Source organism: Solanum pennellii, chromosome 4, assembly GCF_001406875.1.
Source record: "Solanum pennellii chromosome 4, SPENNV200".
Lineage (NCBI taxonomy): Eukaryota > Viridiplantae > Streptophyta > Magnoliopsida > Solanales > Solanaceae > Solanum > Solanum pennellii.
The window spans coordinates 71,720,383-71,735,637 of NC_028640.1; the positions used below are offsets into that span (position 1 = coordinate 71,720,383).

The following is a 15,255-nucleotide window of genomic DNA, read 5'->3' on the forward strand; positions in this document are numbered from 1 at the left end:
ACCTGTTGTTCCTTTTAGCTTGGGTTAATTTAGTATCTTGTTGATATTGCTTCTTTTTATCGTTCCATAAGTCAATGGTCTATCAAAATAATTTTTTATTTATTTTTGAAGATAAAGATAAGGTTCGTGTACACTTTGTCTTTCTTAAATCTGACTTGTGGAATTACAATATATTTATTAGTGTTTTGTTACCATCAACCTAATTTAACTTGTTATATAACATGTTTATTGATCTTATATTCTATGTTACAAGTTTTACTAATTACTATAATCTTTTGTCTATGTTGTAACAGTGGTACTACTGCAGTTGAAGATGATTGCTCAATTACATCTTTAAAGTTAGGGTAAGATTTGTTTATTTTTTCATAGAATCATATATATATATATATATATATATACCCCTGCGTCTTTTGTCTCAATATATACAATGTAGTTTAACTTAATTCTTACAGAGTTCAAAAAAGACTTTTTGAAACTTATCGTATAAAGTGAATCATATAGATAGTTGTGTGTCTGTGAATCGCTTCATTATGATAAAATAACATTTTAAAGTTAAATTGTTATTATATTTATTGGAAATTAATTAAATTTGCTATTTATTGATCAGGCTACCATTCAGCTAACAAACTCAAAGGAGGAAGCTTTTGTTGAAAATTGTACTAATAATAATTTTTGGATGATAACAATGAGTGGCATATATATATATTTGCCTTCTTTTGGAAAAATTATTACATTGGAATATAATTGTCACTGCTTAATTCTACTATGTATTATATGTATGTATGTGGACAACTTGACAAAGGGCATAATGCAGATTTATTAACCATCTTGTGTGGGGCTTTAATTTCTATAATATAGTATATAAGTTTACATGAACTTAATAATTTTTTATTTGAAATTTTCATATATGTGTGGAGAAAGATACTCATGATCATATTCATAAATATCTGCTTATGAAATTAGTTATTATAGTATATTATATTGAAATCGTTGAAGAAAGTCATAAACTTTTAAATCTTGAATTTGTATTTAATTCTGTTTATTTTGATTGAGCGTTTAGCACTAGTACATCGGGTAAGAGCCAATTTATAAGGTATGAGTTCGATCAAATTTAATGCATGTTATTCATAATTTTATACAAATTATTGATTTAGATACCAATAACTTTAATAGAATAGAATCCCAAATCATAAACTTTAAATCTTCACTCAGATTCTTCTAAAGCTATACAATCCATCTCAAATAATTAAACAATTAAGCGATTTCATCCTCTCTCTTTTTTTTCTATTGAAGTTTAGGTTGCATATATCATATATGACTGAAGTTCGGACATTTCTACGTGAAGTTTTAATTTGGAGAACGCCGATCGGAGAAAGCATTTCTATACTACCTAGTATTGATTCGGGAATGGAGAGCTTTGTCATCTCAACGAATAAGTGAATCTTCCCTTGCATGCAGATTTTAAAATCGTGAATCTTTTGATGGCACACAATTCATTATATCATAACATACACTCTCTCGTAACTTAGTGTGATATTACTTATGGGAAATACAGTAATTCATAAGAAATACACATTGGCATCTTACAATAAAAAAAAATAATCTAAAATTCAAAATACAAAAATAGTTGGCTATGAATGCAAAATATTAAACAAGTGGCTACGCCTTAAATGGATGTAAAAAATTGGCTACTCTTGTAAAGTTACTTCATGAGAAGCCCAAATGTTTTAGCCCAAACAGATCAGCCCATGATCACGGAATGAGTTAACTGAAAAGTATTTTACAGATCGGTAAATACGACGGCGACGGTGAGAGCACCGGCACGATGAACTACGTCCGGCAGACTCCGACGAGTCAGAGAATGGCATGGCCCCTGCAAATGGGTGGACTTTTGATGCTTCTTCTACCAAGTCTGTTTCCCAGTCTTTTCTCTCCTCTTAGCCGCTCTTATCCTTCCGTTTTCTCTGTAAGTTCTCTTTCCTTCTCCATTTTCAGCCGTAGCCCTACCTTGTAAATATATAGAAGCTGTTTCCGAAGATCAATCAGTTACTAATGGAGTGAAATGTGTTGAATTTAATGAAATGAAAACAGTCAATTCATGTAGTTGATTGATTCGGATTAATTTGGGATTGAGACGTAGTTGATTAGTTAATCTGTCTGTGTACTATGTTGTTCGAACTCTTGAAAAATGTCGATGGTTGCATGTTGGATACTCCAAAAGTAGTGTATTTTTGAAGGATCCCACAGGGATGCAGCAATATTTTGTGAGTCCGAGCAACATATCCTGTGTACAAATGCGTTGTGGAAGACCAGACATTTGAAAATGAATTTGTTGAGTAGCTAATACTAGCTTATGGTATAGTGGAAATCATAATTTGGTTGGTTAATTCTGAGCTCGACTCTGTTTATGTTCTTCTGGTTGGTGATTTGATTGGATGTGTTGTTCTAGTTGATCATTGGAACCATAGGAGAATTGGTTTTGTAGGCCATTTTCTTAGTTTGATGTCCTTTTTACTAGCGATCTTCATTTTTTACACATAAGAGATCTCCAGTTGTTTATGATTCATGTGCATCCTGACTTCTTTTGAACATTGTACCTGCTCCAACTTTTAGGAAAATCCAGTTCTTTTATTAGTTTACTCATGCAATTTTGCAGGAATGGAATGCTCCAAGGCCTATGCACTCACATTTACTAAACAGGGCTTTGCAACAACAGACAGTGAGTATAGTTGCCACTTCATTTGTTTTTAGCTATAAGATTGTTATGGAAGTTTTGGGACCATATATTCAAAATGTTTAGAAATTTAGTACCTTTCAGTCCAAGCCTCAAGAAGCAGAACTTTGGTCTCCCTTGACTGACCAGGGATGGGAAGCCTGCGCTGATAAACAGGAAACTCAATGTGAGTGTTGAACCCATGCTATTGTATCTTTCCTCTGCGTTATGAAGGGGATTCTGATTAGTAAATTCTGTGTTCTAACCTTTCTTTAATTGCATATGTTCTGTAGCATTGGGTAGGAAGTCCCAGGGGTACATACAGGTGTTTTTGGATGGAGGACTGAACCAACAGAGGATGGGGGTATGTAATTTTCAGTTACGATGTTGGTTAATTTCCAGGTGGTTGATGTATATTACTCTAGGGGAGCTTTAGTCTCATGAATGATTTATTTCTTGTTTACTTGCTCCCATGATAGATCTGTGATGCAGTAGCTGTTGCCAAAATTTTAAATGCAACACTTGTAATTCCGTATCTTGAAGTAAATCCAGTTTGGCAGGATTCAAGGTATTTAGTGTCAGCCATTGCAGGATCCATTCTCTACATACTTTTAAAGTTTTATGTGAAGTGCCTTTTTTCTGGACTGATACTGCTTATCTGAAGTGCTTTTCACAGTTCCTTTGCAGATATATTTGATGTTGATCACTTTATCAGTGTCTTGAGTGGTGATATTTCTATAGTTAAAGAGCTTCCCAGTGACTACTCCTGGAGTACCAGAGAATATTATGCAACAGGCATACGTCCTACTAGAATTAAGACTGCACCTGTACATGCTTCTGCTTCATGGTACCAGGAGAATGTTCTGCCTGTAATGCAGAGGTACTACTGAAATATAAACCTTTTTTTTGAGACTTATACTGAATTACTGACGGACTATTCATGTTATTGCACTTGAAATATGTCCATCTGAAAAGTTTTGTTTTTCACTAGGCATGATGGTTATATTTGATGCAAGTGATTTGACATTCATTCATTTCTTTATGTGTGTTGCTTCCATGTTAAATGAGTTGCAACTATCAATTTAACATTTAAGTATTCTCATGATCATTTTCAATAGATATCATATTCCCTCAAGTAAAGTGTCATCAACACTTTTCCTTTTTTTTGTCATAACACTACCATAGATGCATTTGTAACTTNTTCTCATGATCATTTTCAATAGATATCATATTCCCTCAATTAAAGTGTCATCAACACTTTTCCTTTTTTTTGTCATAACACTACCATAGATGCATTTGTAACTTTTTTTTATGGTCAGATTATACACAATATTGGAGTTATCAGAAACTATCAAATCCTCTCAAAGCTGTGAAATCAATTAATCGAAATGGATCCGCATTTACTTGGTCTTTGAGAGATCAACATTAACAACCTCATCCCACCCCCTTGGGCAACGAGAAGATAAAAAAGAAAAAAGATGGAAATCGGTCACTTGCATCCAGAAAGCAATATTAGGTCATCACATAAACAGAGCCATTGCCCGTGCTCATAGATTTTCAGTTTTTGTAGCTAACACATTACACAATGGTCATTACCAAATGCATTTTTGTAGGCTTGATTTAACTGGGACACTCTGCTTTCAACAATTGAACATAGTACGTACTTCTCTTTGTATGATAAAGCTTGAACTCACAACAAGACTAATTTCTTCTTTTTTCAGCTATGGGATTGTAGCTATAGCTCCATTCTCTCACCGTTTGGCTTTTGATAACCAACCTTCAGACATCCAGCATCTGCGCTGTAAGGTCAACTTTCACGCTCTAGTTTTTGTTCCCCATGTCAGAAGATTAGGCGATGCACTCGTCAGTCGTCTGCGTAGCCCTCCTGGTTTAAATAACGCATCAAGCGCTACACACTTCCACAATTTGGAAAATGACAGAGCAGGAGCTGGGAAGTATGTTGTATTGCATCTTCGCTTTGATAAAGTATGATTATCTACGACCTTGCTGACTCAATTCTGTTCTTACAATCATAAACTATGTTGAAATGGAGTGTCTTGGGATTTTTGGTACAACTATGTGAGCATAGTACTGTACCAGTGTTTTATGTTAATTTTTCATGTCTGTGTTTAGTTAAAAGACACTATTATATGAAGATTCAGAAATCAAAGGTGATCTACAGTAATTATCTGTCAGCCAACTTTGGGTAACTAGGCCTATAAAAGTCTCCAAGTTAAGAAAGTTAAAGCCTATCTTGTTTCACTTGAATTCACTTGGATACCTTGATTTTGATCCACCCCTGTTCATAAATGGAAACAAATAAAATGGCTTTTGTGCAAGACCTGGATTTGTCATTTAATGCATTTGGGTATTAATTGCCTGGAAAACGTCTTTTAAACAGGATATGGCTGCTCACTCAGCTTGTGATTTTGGTGGCGGCAAAGCTGAGAAACTTGCTCTTGCAAAATATCGGCAAGTACTTTGGCAAGGGAGAGTGCTAAACTCCCAATTCACAGATGAAGAGTTAAGAGGCCAAGGGCGTTGTCCATTAACTCCGGAAGAGATAGGACTTCTTTTGTCAGCCTTGGGATTTAACAACAGCACACGCCTATATCTTGCTTCCCACAAGGTGCCTTAACTATGATATTACTTATTTCTTACAAAGAATGATGTGTTTCATTGTCAACAACAGCTTAAGCACTCTCTGGACTTTATTCTCATCAGGTTTACGGTGGAGAAGCAAGGATATCAGCACTCCGCCAGTTATTTCCATTTATGGAGGACAAGAAAAGCCTTGCTTCTTCTCATGAACTATCTGAAGTAGAAGGAAAAGCTTCTTTACTAGCAGCTGTGGATTATTACGTGAGCATGCAGAGTGATATATTCATTTCTGCCTCTCCCGGCAATATGCACAATGCACTGGTAACTTACTTGTATATCAGAATGTCAGATTAACTATTCTAGTCTAGTCTGTTTGTCTTGATTATGCTTTGAAAACTAACCATGGGGCGGGTTTGTCAACTCTCAGTTGGGGCATCGAGCATACAAGAATCTTAAGACCGTTAGACCAAACATGACATTGTTAGGCAAGCTCTTCCTCAACAAGACTATTGAGTGGTCTGAATTTCAGCAGGCAGTACAGCAGGGTCACAAGAATAGACAAGGACAAATGCGGATACGCAAGGAGAAGCAGTCGATATATACTTACCCTGCTCCTGATTGCATGTGTAAAGCTTAATTTGACAACACTTTGGAGGTTGTAATTTGATCATTACGTGTATGTTTTGTTATGTTTTTGTATTCTAGGATCTTTAGTTGACCATGTTCAGAATACAGCACCATAATGATCAAATTCGATATTTTGAATGATCACAGTTGGTAATTAAATGTGTCCAGTTACCTAGGATATTGACAACATGGTGAATGTAATGCGCTATCATCTTTTCTTATAGGAAAAAGGCTCAAATATATCATCGAACTTTGACAAGTGGTTCATTTATGTCATTCGTCAAAATTTAGCTCATCTTTATCATTTCTGTTTGCATTCAGTCCATTATTTGTTAATTGGAAATAATTCTGATTTTGCAAAATCATTTATTACACATGATCAATTATGATTCAATCACGTCATAATAATTAAATCAGTTTTTCAAAAGGAAAAAGGATCAAAATGCCTGAATTTTGTGGAAAAAACTCATCTATGCCCTTCATTAAAAGTTTGGCTCGTCAGTAAAAAATGGTGGAATGGAGGAGCCTTTTCTCAAAATGAAAAATGATATAGATGAATAGAACTTTTAATGAATGAGCCAATCTTTTTAACAAATAGCATAAATGAATTTTTTTTGAAAGATCGATTACATATTTAAGCATTCTCACTTCCGTGTATTTTCTTTGTCCAGTTTTTAACCACAGCCAGGTAATAAGTTCATCCTTCTGCGTACTGTAGTAAAATAATACTCCAAAAGTTATGGTAGAACAGAACAATTGAATTGCAAGCTAAAGATGGTGGATGGTTAGACCAAGCCTTAAGCTAAAAGTTAGTGGTATTATTGTGTCTTCATTGATCATTACCAAATGCTAAATACAAGCCAACTACTGCTCCACAATTATATATAATAAAATAAATTTCATGAGAAAAACATTTACAGTGTGCACAATGCAAGCTCTAAAAAAAATAGCCTTAGCGCATTATTGCACATTGCTCAACCTTCAAATAATCACCTTTCGCGTTCTTTTTGTTCATTTGATGTACTTTGTGTGCTTGGAGCTCCTGGCATCTTATCGTCCGTCTTATCTTTGTTTGAGTTGGTTGAGCTATTACCATTCCGGCAGGCAGCTAACTCTTTTGATTCCGAGGGAGAAGGTGGAGTCGTTTCGTCCTCCTCAATTGGAAGTGTTAGTTTTGACCCTTCCAGTGCAACACCAAGAACAATGTTGTCTTCTAACATGGGCCTTCCAACTGAAGGTGGTGTAGAAATTGGTCTTTCGGTATCTTGTTGTGCCTGTGAAGCATAAGACGCTGCGTCTGTCTTCTCAATGTTGGTATCTGATGTCAATCCCGGGGGGTCTCCAGCAACTTGGTTTTTCTCAGAGTTGCTTTTAACTGGACTAGCAGATCCTTGTTTTAGTGATTTTCCATCTGATGGTGAAGTTGCTGCTTTTAAATCACCATTCGCATTTGATGCTGATGAGGCCTTATCGACTTCCTTTTCAACGAGAGTTGATGGCTTGCCATTTGTGTCATCAGCGGTCCGTGATGTAATTGGTGCTTCAACCTTTTGGTCTTTTTCTTCATCAGGTTGTACTGAACGAGCAGAAGCTTTGGCTTTATCATCACTACTGATCTTATAAGAAGGCTCGATGAGGAGGACTTGGCGGTTAGGCCGGTTACGAGAAAAAATGGAATCAGCAAATGGTACATCATCTGCATCAATCTCGCGAGATGTTTTCTGCACAGTACGAATAGGTGTAGCAAGTCGAGCACGATGATGGCTGATTACTCGAAGGAGATCCAGCAATATAACTTCCTGAAAACCAAAAGTTGAACAGTGAGAATCGTTAGCAGGAAGTTACTATTCTCCTAATAGACCTAAGTACCTCAACTGACACAAACACACCACAGATGGAGATCAATAAAAAGGCCTCAAGCTAGAAGCATATTGGATCTGTGTATACCTGCAATTTGGAGTTACAGTTGGAAGATACTGCGCTATAGTTTAAACCAAATAACTACAGATACTAAAGATGCTTATCAACATTTTGTATTACTTCCGAAAGTCGGTATCAAAAAATCAGTTTCACATTTTTCATTGTTCATGTAAGCTTCATTTATTACTCCTTACGAGAGTTGGCTTTGGCATCACAATATAACAACTAGTCCCACCGTAGTTTACATGAAAACAGTTCTGGCAAAGGTAAGACGAGCAGGAGGAACAGAGGTACAGAGGGCAGAAGGGACAGTGAATGCATAAAGCATATAGAATGTGCATCATCTAAAATCAGGGCACTAAGTGAAGGATTATACATGACCAAGTATAAATTGATTAAGTTGTGGCGGTTGGTTAACTAGCAGTACTGTAATCAAAGATGGATTTACAAAGTTAGACTTAGGACTACTTCATTGAAAGAAAGGATAAAACTTGTACCTTCACTCGGAGGTACTCTTCAAAACGAGGAGTCTTCACAAAGCAAGAAATCAATATCTGTTTCACATGCAATGATTACAAAAGATGAGTCATACTATTGAAAAGGAATCAATACCTTAGACTTCTAATGCACAATATGTAAAACAAAAGATTCCCAAGATCAGATAACATGTACAATTAGTACGGAAGACAGGTTGACACACTTGCACAATAAATAAAGTGATCTAGCTAAGATGCAGCTAGAAGTTCTCACTACTTGCACTGGGCTCTGCACTTCGACGGCTTCTATCTTACTCTTTATGTGCATCTTCACCCTGGATAACGAGGATTTACTTATTCAGGGTGATAATACATTTTCAAAAAGCATAATTGAGAGAGATCCTTACCCCTTATCAGTCTCCACCGGTCCCACACATTTCTTCAAATAGGAAAGAACAGCTCAATAGGGATGAAAGAAATCAAACAGGGGGATAAGAAGCAGTTAGCCTTCTTAACATTTTGCCAGAGGGAACGAAGTGAAGAAAGTGGGCAAAACAACAAACAGTACTACTGAATCCCACAAGCGGGGTCTGGGAAGGGTGGTGTGTACGCAGCCCTACCCCTACCTTGTGAAGGTAGAAAGATTGTTTTTGATAAACCCTCGGCTCAAGTAGCAAAGTAGGCAAAACAGGCTAAAATAAACAATCAAGGAAAGAAATCATATAGATAAACACTCATGACTAATCCTACATGTTTATGTTTCTATAGAATCTTAATAAATCTAACACGGCGCTAAATAGATGATTCGGCCAACTGAGATGCCATTATTGTTCAAGCCTATAACTCGTGAAGACAATATCAAGACCATAACTAGTTGCCTTACAGAATAGCTGTCAATGCAGTTTACCACTGTATTTCAGGCAATGAATAAGATAGCGAAAGAGGTACCACCCACCTTAAGAGCCTGATTCTCTGGATCAACGTTATCCAGAAAAACTCGTCTATGTAATCGTTGCTGTTCCACCATAGGATGTTTTGACAAAACCTTCCGCATATCCGCAACAATGTTCTATACATGAAGGAGTCGTGAAATTCGCATCAGCCAACAGAAGTATTTATTAAAAATAGGAGGATTGGATCTTATCTAACTAGAAAATTTGATTCACTAACGTTGATCTTATTCACATCCAAGTGGCTGATGGCAAGGTGAGTCTTGATCCGCCAGTGAGTCCTCTGAGTAAGATTCCTGACGATATTCACTGAAAATTTGTGATTTGGTATATGAATTGCTTCACGATCATCACCTCTTATGACTGTAGGAGACCACCAACCTACGTGCTAAACAACAAGAAAGCAGTCATGCAACAGTTCAATCCGATGATTTAGCTTTCAATTCCACTTATTCAGCACAAATAGATTTTGTTAGTTGTTACCCTACCACAGCTTTATTGCAAATCCTTGCATATCAAGCATGCAATAATTCTTGTTATTGTAATTGTTTATTATGTTTCTTATCATCTACTCCCTCTGTTGCTAATTACTTCTCCACTTNTTCAGCACAAATAGATTTTGTTAGTTGTTACCCTACCACAGCTTTATTGCAAATCCTTGCATATCAAGCATGCAATAATTCTTGCTATTGTAATTGTTTATTATGTTTCTTATCATCTACTCCCTCTGTTGCTAATTACTTCTCCACTTTTCCTTTTATAGTTGTTCCTAATTACTTGTCCATTTTCACAAGTCAAGAAAGGACAAATTGTTTTTACCTATTATACCCTCAATTAGTTAGTTTGAAAAAGGAAAAACTTCTTGAAAATTCAAATTATCCACTTTATAATTAATAGGGGTAAAATGGTAAACTCACTATGTCAATTATTGTTTTCTTAATAAACGTGTCAATTTAAAAGTGGACAAGTAATTAGGGACGGGGAGTAATTGGTGGCAGGACCAAATAGTTACCTCCACTATGCCAGAGACATCATATCCCTGTATCTTAGTCTGTATCCAGTCATTTACAACAAAGGGCCTTGTTGCATGGATCATTATGCTCGAGAGGAAGTTTGTAAGTATCTGAGAAGCAACAGAGAGTTTATAAAAAATAAGTTGGTCTAGTGCAAGTGGCAACAAGATTTCTATCCAGAAAAGAAAAATAAAGGAAATGTGAATAGCAGAAGTGATATCCAACCAACCAATAGTGAGAATGTTCTAAATAAGATGGAGAAAAGTATAAGAGCTGATTTAGCAGCACCTGGGAATTCAAAATAAATGCTCAGCTTACCTCACGACCAGCAAGAGTGAGCAATACTGTCCCAAGACCCCCAGCTGTCAGCCACTTCTGTGTAGAAAAACCAAGCAATTCCATGAACAATGAAACGGCAGCAACCCATACTGCAGTATATATAGCTTTCCCTGCAAATTCGAACCCCATCTGCAAAGAGCGAGAAACATATTTGAAGAATAAGACTTTGATCAAAGAAGGCAACAATGAGCGATAGTAAAAGGTACATAAAAGAATATTTTGCTGCATATGTTTCTTTTGAGGCAACTTTAATCCTTAAGAGTTTAATTATTGTGATAGTTTAGATTACATAAATATGGACAGGAAAGGTGTAAAAAAATATTACAGAGTAGTGTATGCAGCTGCCAAACTAACATAAGCCTCCGTTCTGGAGTTAGATCCTAATCAGTTAGCCAAGAAAGAAATTTCTTCGGAAAAAGAACATGGTCTTGCAGAAAGGGGAACCAACTAACAGCCACCGACAAGCTTTCGACAGATACTTTAACTGTTTCCAGATATTTAGTTGCCGTATTTAGCATTAGCTCTAGGTGATGTTTAAATATCTATATGGAGTTTCATCATAAACATTTGTGCATTTATCAAGGTTTTAAAATCTCCAAGCTTCAACAAATTGTAGTAAACGTATAATTCCCAGACATACATTTCTTGCATCAGCAGGGTCTTTTGTCTCCACGAGGAATTTTTGTGTTTGCTGAATCAAGCTGCCAAAAGGATAATAAAGATCAGCTTTGCATAAAAAGAGAGAAACTAATCAGCATTACATCATTAAGTTAATTAAGAAAAAACAAGAGTATGATGATAAGCTGTCATGTTATGACCAAGAGCAAGAATAAATAAAATTGTCACTAATGCATCCAAAAATCAAATTTTGAAAGCAAACATATCACCTAGATAAACAGTAGGCAAGTGCCATCACTGTCGATAATGATCGTATAAAATTAAGAAATCTTTGCTTGACTGCCTGGCTAGGAACTGTAGGTAGAACCAGTGGATCTATTGCTCTGCAAACGTTCAATACCAGCAGCATGAGCGCTTTATAAAGCATATATCTAACTTTATTTCAACTTTGTTTAAATTGCATTGCCATTTAACCTGCATATAAGTATTGCTCCAGTCCATAAAAGCACAGGTTTAAGATAGGAAGCTGTAACATAATGCCAGCTACTCTGTTTCCAATTGCTATCACTTTCCTGCAAGAATATTTTCAGACAAAGCTTTAATTTGGGAAGAGATAATGATGTATACAACTTGCAGCAAGCCAGCAAGAAAGATTGTCTAGAGAAGCCAGTACATGAAGGAAAAGCTTTCTTCCAAAGCGCATCAATGGAGTGAGACCCCATGCAGCAAAAACAAGAACACCAATGGCCGGAATCAGCTGAAGCACAAGTGGGCTTCCATGTATAGTACTTAATGACCTGCAAAATAAATTAATAATTGAATAGGTACCACTTTGATCAAATAAATATTGGGTCATGGATGGGGGATAAATAGAGTAGGTGGGGTTGCTTTAATCAGGAGTGATGATTCCACTTTCAAGTAAAGAAATCGTCAGACGTTTAATTTGACAGAAAATCAAGATCAAGATAAATTATAAGGCTGAAGAATGGGTTGTGATTTGTGAAAAAAAAAGAACTTATGCTCATTGAGAAGGAGATTCTAATCAATTACTAAAAGCTTCATTGGTGATAGGAGTTGCATTATTGGATGACAAGAATCAGTTATTAAGAACTCCGAGATCTAAATGTCCATGCAACTTGATAAAAAGATAATAAATATAGAACCATCTACCTTTTCCAAATCAGTGTTGCTGTTTCCAGAACTTGACTCTCATATCCTCCACCTGGCTTTAGCAAGGAGCGGCATAGTAATACATTACATCTAGATGGTGAAGGATGGGAAAACAAAGGCCTGTGTACAGTATTCAGAAGGTAGATGCTCCAAGGATCCTGCCGCTGAAGATGCAGTACACCACATATCAAGTGTCAATGAGACAGTAAAAATTATGAATCAATCTACAACCACGACTTATAATATAGTTTAAGAGAGAGTTTTGTAGAATAATTGCAGCAATTGCTCCTCTTACTTCATTCAACTTTCAAAACTTCCAAGAATACTATAAAAATATATAAATATTATTATTATTATTATTATTATTATTATTATCATTATTATTATTATTCCAATAAGTAGAGGTATAAACAAGATGACTTGAGTTGATTATTTAATAAGCTTGCTCAATTGTTATAACAATATCAGCTTGAGCATACTGAATTAACAAAAACTCAAGTTCTAACTCGAATTAGCTCGATACACCACAATTCCAGCTAGAACCAGTCTCAGTTTATTTATCTGCAACTACACTTATCAAATCGAACTTTACAAATGCAAATACACTTGCGTGACAATAAAGGCACATCACATTCTTAGGGATTTCCTAAAACTTTCCACATTATCAAGCTTTACGATTTGATCACAAGCCAAAATAAGTAAATTCATCTGGTTAACAAACATGAATTTGAGCTCAAGACTCCCTCAATATTTAGATAAGCAACCCAAGATGCGCATATTTAAGTTAATTTTAGTGTGTCTGCTAAACTCAACCTATTAATGGAACTATTCAAGATCATGTCAAGTACATAAAGCTTAGTTTTCTTGAGTCAATTTCATGATGCTTAGGCAATGCAATGAAGTAAAGGAATCAACTTCTTACAGAATAAGATCAAGAAAAAGTTGAAATAATTGATGAGGTCTGGGGAGGGTAGAATGTGTACACAGACCTCACCATTACTTCGTGGAGGTAGCGAATTATTGAACCACGTTTATTTAATAACATAATGACAACAAAGTGAGTCATCAAAAAAGCTAGCAAAGAAAATGAGGAGGGGTGAAAATTAAAGGGACTTGTGGTGATTATAATTCAACCCAAATCATACCGTAGAATGTGATGACAGAAATATGCTGCAAGAATCTGTCTGACTCCTGCTCATCGTGCCCTAAGAAAAAACAAAAAATTAAGAACTGAGGACGTCCTTATTTTATCAATAAACAATTGACGACTTCATTGACTCTATTGATACAGTAAAAACTAAAATCAAACGCAAGAATCCTATTGTACCTTAGACTGACCGCTTAGTCCACATTTTCCGTGAATACCCAATTCACGGGGCAGCAGCAGTGACACAGAAACTGCCATTTTCTAATATGCTTAAAGAAATGACACCCAAAAGTCACAATGTTAAATTGCATATGGTAAGAACCTTTATATCTTCTGAACCTACAAAAACAAAATAGTGCAGCATCAACATCAAATTAAGCAAGAAGCAACCTGCCTAACAGTAAGCATAAAGAAAGCCTCCTCCTTTAACTGATTTATTAGGTCCCAGTTATCCAACACAGTAATAGATTTGCAATCGTGTGTTCCTCTGGCACACTCACCACCTTAAATATAGCTGAAATTCTTTTTGACATTATACACTAACTCTCCACTCATTGTCACAACAGATTAACAAGTGCAGTGGTAGTCCTCTCCCACCTAGCACTCTGATCAATCAATTACACAAGCTTTTTGATCACAGAAATATCTAAAGTAAGACTTTGAGCTGATGGTCTATCGAAACAATTTCTCAACCTCCTATCCTCCCCACAGCCTACTTTGTGAGATTACACCGTATATGTTATTGAAGACTTCACTCCAACAAATTTCATATATCCTATCACTAAGCCACGCTATGCCACATCAAGCACAATTACAAGTTAATGCATAAAACATGACGAGAAAAATCTTAACACAATCAACAGTTAAAATTACAGCATTGCTACTACACCACACACTCACAAAGATCTTCTTCTTTCCTTCTTCACTTACCTAAATAAACTCCTAAATCTTCAAACAAAAAAAAATCTTAAATTTCACATCAACAACAACAAAAATGAACCATTAATCCTCGAATCAAGGTAATTACGAACCTCAAAACCAATAAAATCGATGATATTAGTGAAGCAACTTTACTTGAAAAAATGGTAGTAGATCTTCGTTTATCAATGGAATGGCGGAGGAAGATGCTGGGCAACACGGAAAACACCGACGGCTACAGTTGCGTGAAAAAACTGAAAGGAATATCTGTTTTGGATAATTCACCACGTTTACACCCTCTTACGTGGCTCCATTCATTTCATCTTCTTACTACTTTTTAAACACAAAAAGAGTTTACAAAATTATTTTATTATCGAAATTTCAATGACACATTTTATTATCTTCTGAATTCACTTATTTTTATAATGTTATATATCTATTGTCTTATAAGCGCGTTGAAGATGTTTGTGTATCTTGTAAGCTAAAAGATGTATAAAATTATATATAAAAAAAATAAATCGGGGTAATTGAATTTTAGTTTAGTTAAGGCGTGTCTTTGAAATTTCAATCATAATATAGGAATAGTTATGTCGTATACCAATTTATTTTAAAAAGTAGGTGAGAATTAGAATCTGTTTAGATTAACTTAAAAAAATAAAAAATCAAACTTAAATAATTTTTCATCATTCACTTTCTAAACACTTTTTAACTTATTTTTATATTTTATCAATCACTTTCGAAAGTCAAAAACGGACTTAAAAAT

General features: G+C 35.5%; 2 protein-coding genes across 2 annotated transcripts; one reads left to right on the plus strand and one right to left on the minus strand.

Annotated features, from left to right (window-relative positions):
- Window positions 1-1,771: 1,771 nt before the first annotated feature.
- LOC107015774 (O-fucosyltransferase 31) lies at window positions 1,772-6,236 on the plus strand. The gene is made up of 10 exons (XM_015216177.2): window positions 1,772-1,966; window positions 2,657-2,719; window positions 2,819-2,900; window positions 3,007-3,077; window positions 3,193-3,281; window positions 3,390-3,593; window positions 4,435-4,699; window positions 5,115-5,342; window positions 5,438-5,635; window positions 5,742-6,236. The coding sequence occupies exons 1-10, from the start codon at window positions 1,826-1,828 to the stop codon at window positions 5,949-5,951; spliced, it is 1,551 nt and encodes a 516-aa protein (XP_015071663.1). The 5' UTR covers window positions 1,772-1,825; the 3' UTR covers window positions 5,952-6,236.
- A 466-nt stretch (window positions 6,237-6,702) lies between these two features.
- On the minus strand, window positions 6,703-14,820 carry LOC107017908 (mechanosensitive ion channel protein 3, chloroplastic-like). The gene is made up of 14 exons (XM_015218196.2): window positions 14,606-14,820; window positions 13,755-13,913; window positions 13,573-13,632; window positions 12,428-12,591; window positions 11,931-12,054; window positions 11,732-11,829; window positions 11,527-11,640; window positions 11,280-11,340; window positions 10,619-10,768; window positions 10,300-10,410; window positions 9,508-9,675; window positions 9,293-9,406; window positions 8,359-8,415; window positions 6,703-7,740 (listed from the first exon to the last, which is right to left on the minus strand). Exons 2-14 carry the CDS (start codon window positions 13,830-13,832, stop codon window positions 6,931-6,933), a joined length of 2,109 nt encoding a protein of 702 aa, XP_015073682.1. The 5' UTR covers window positions 13,833-13,913; window positions 14,606-14,820; the 3' UTR covers window positions 6,703-6,930.
- Window positions 14,821-15,255: the final 435 nt, after the last annotated feature.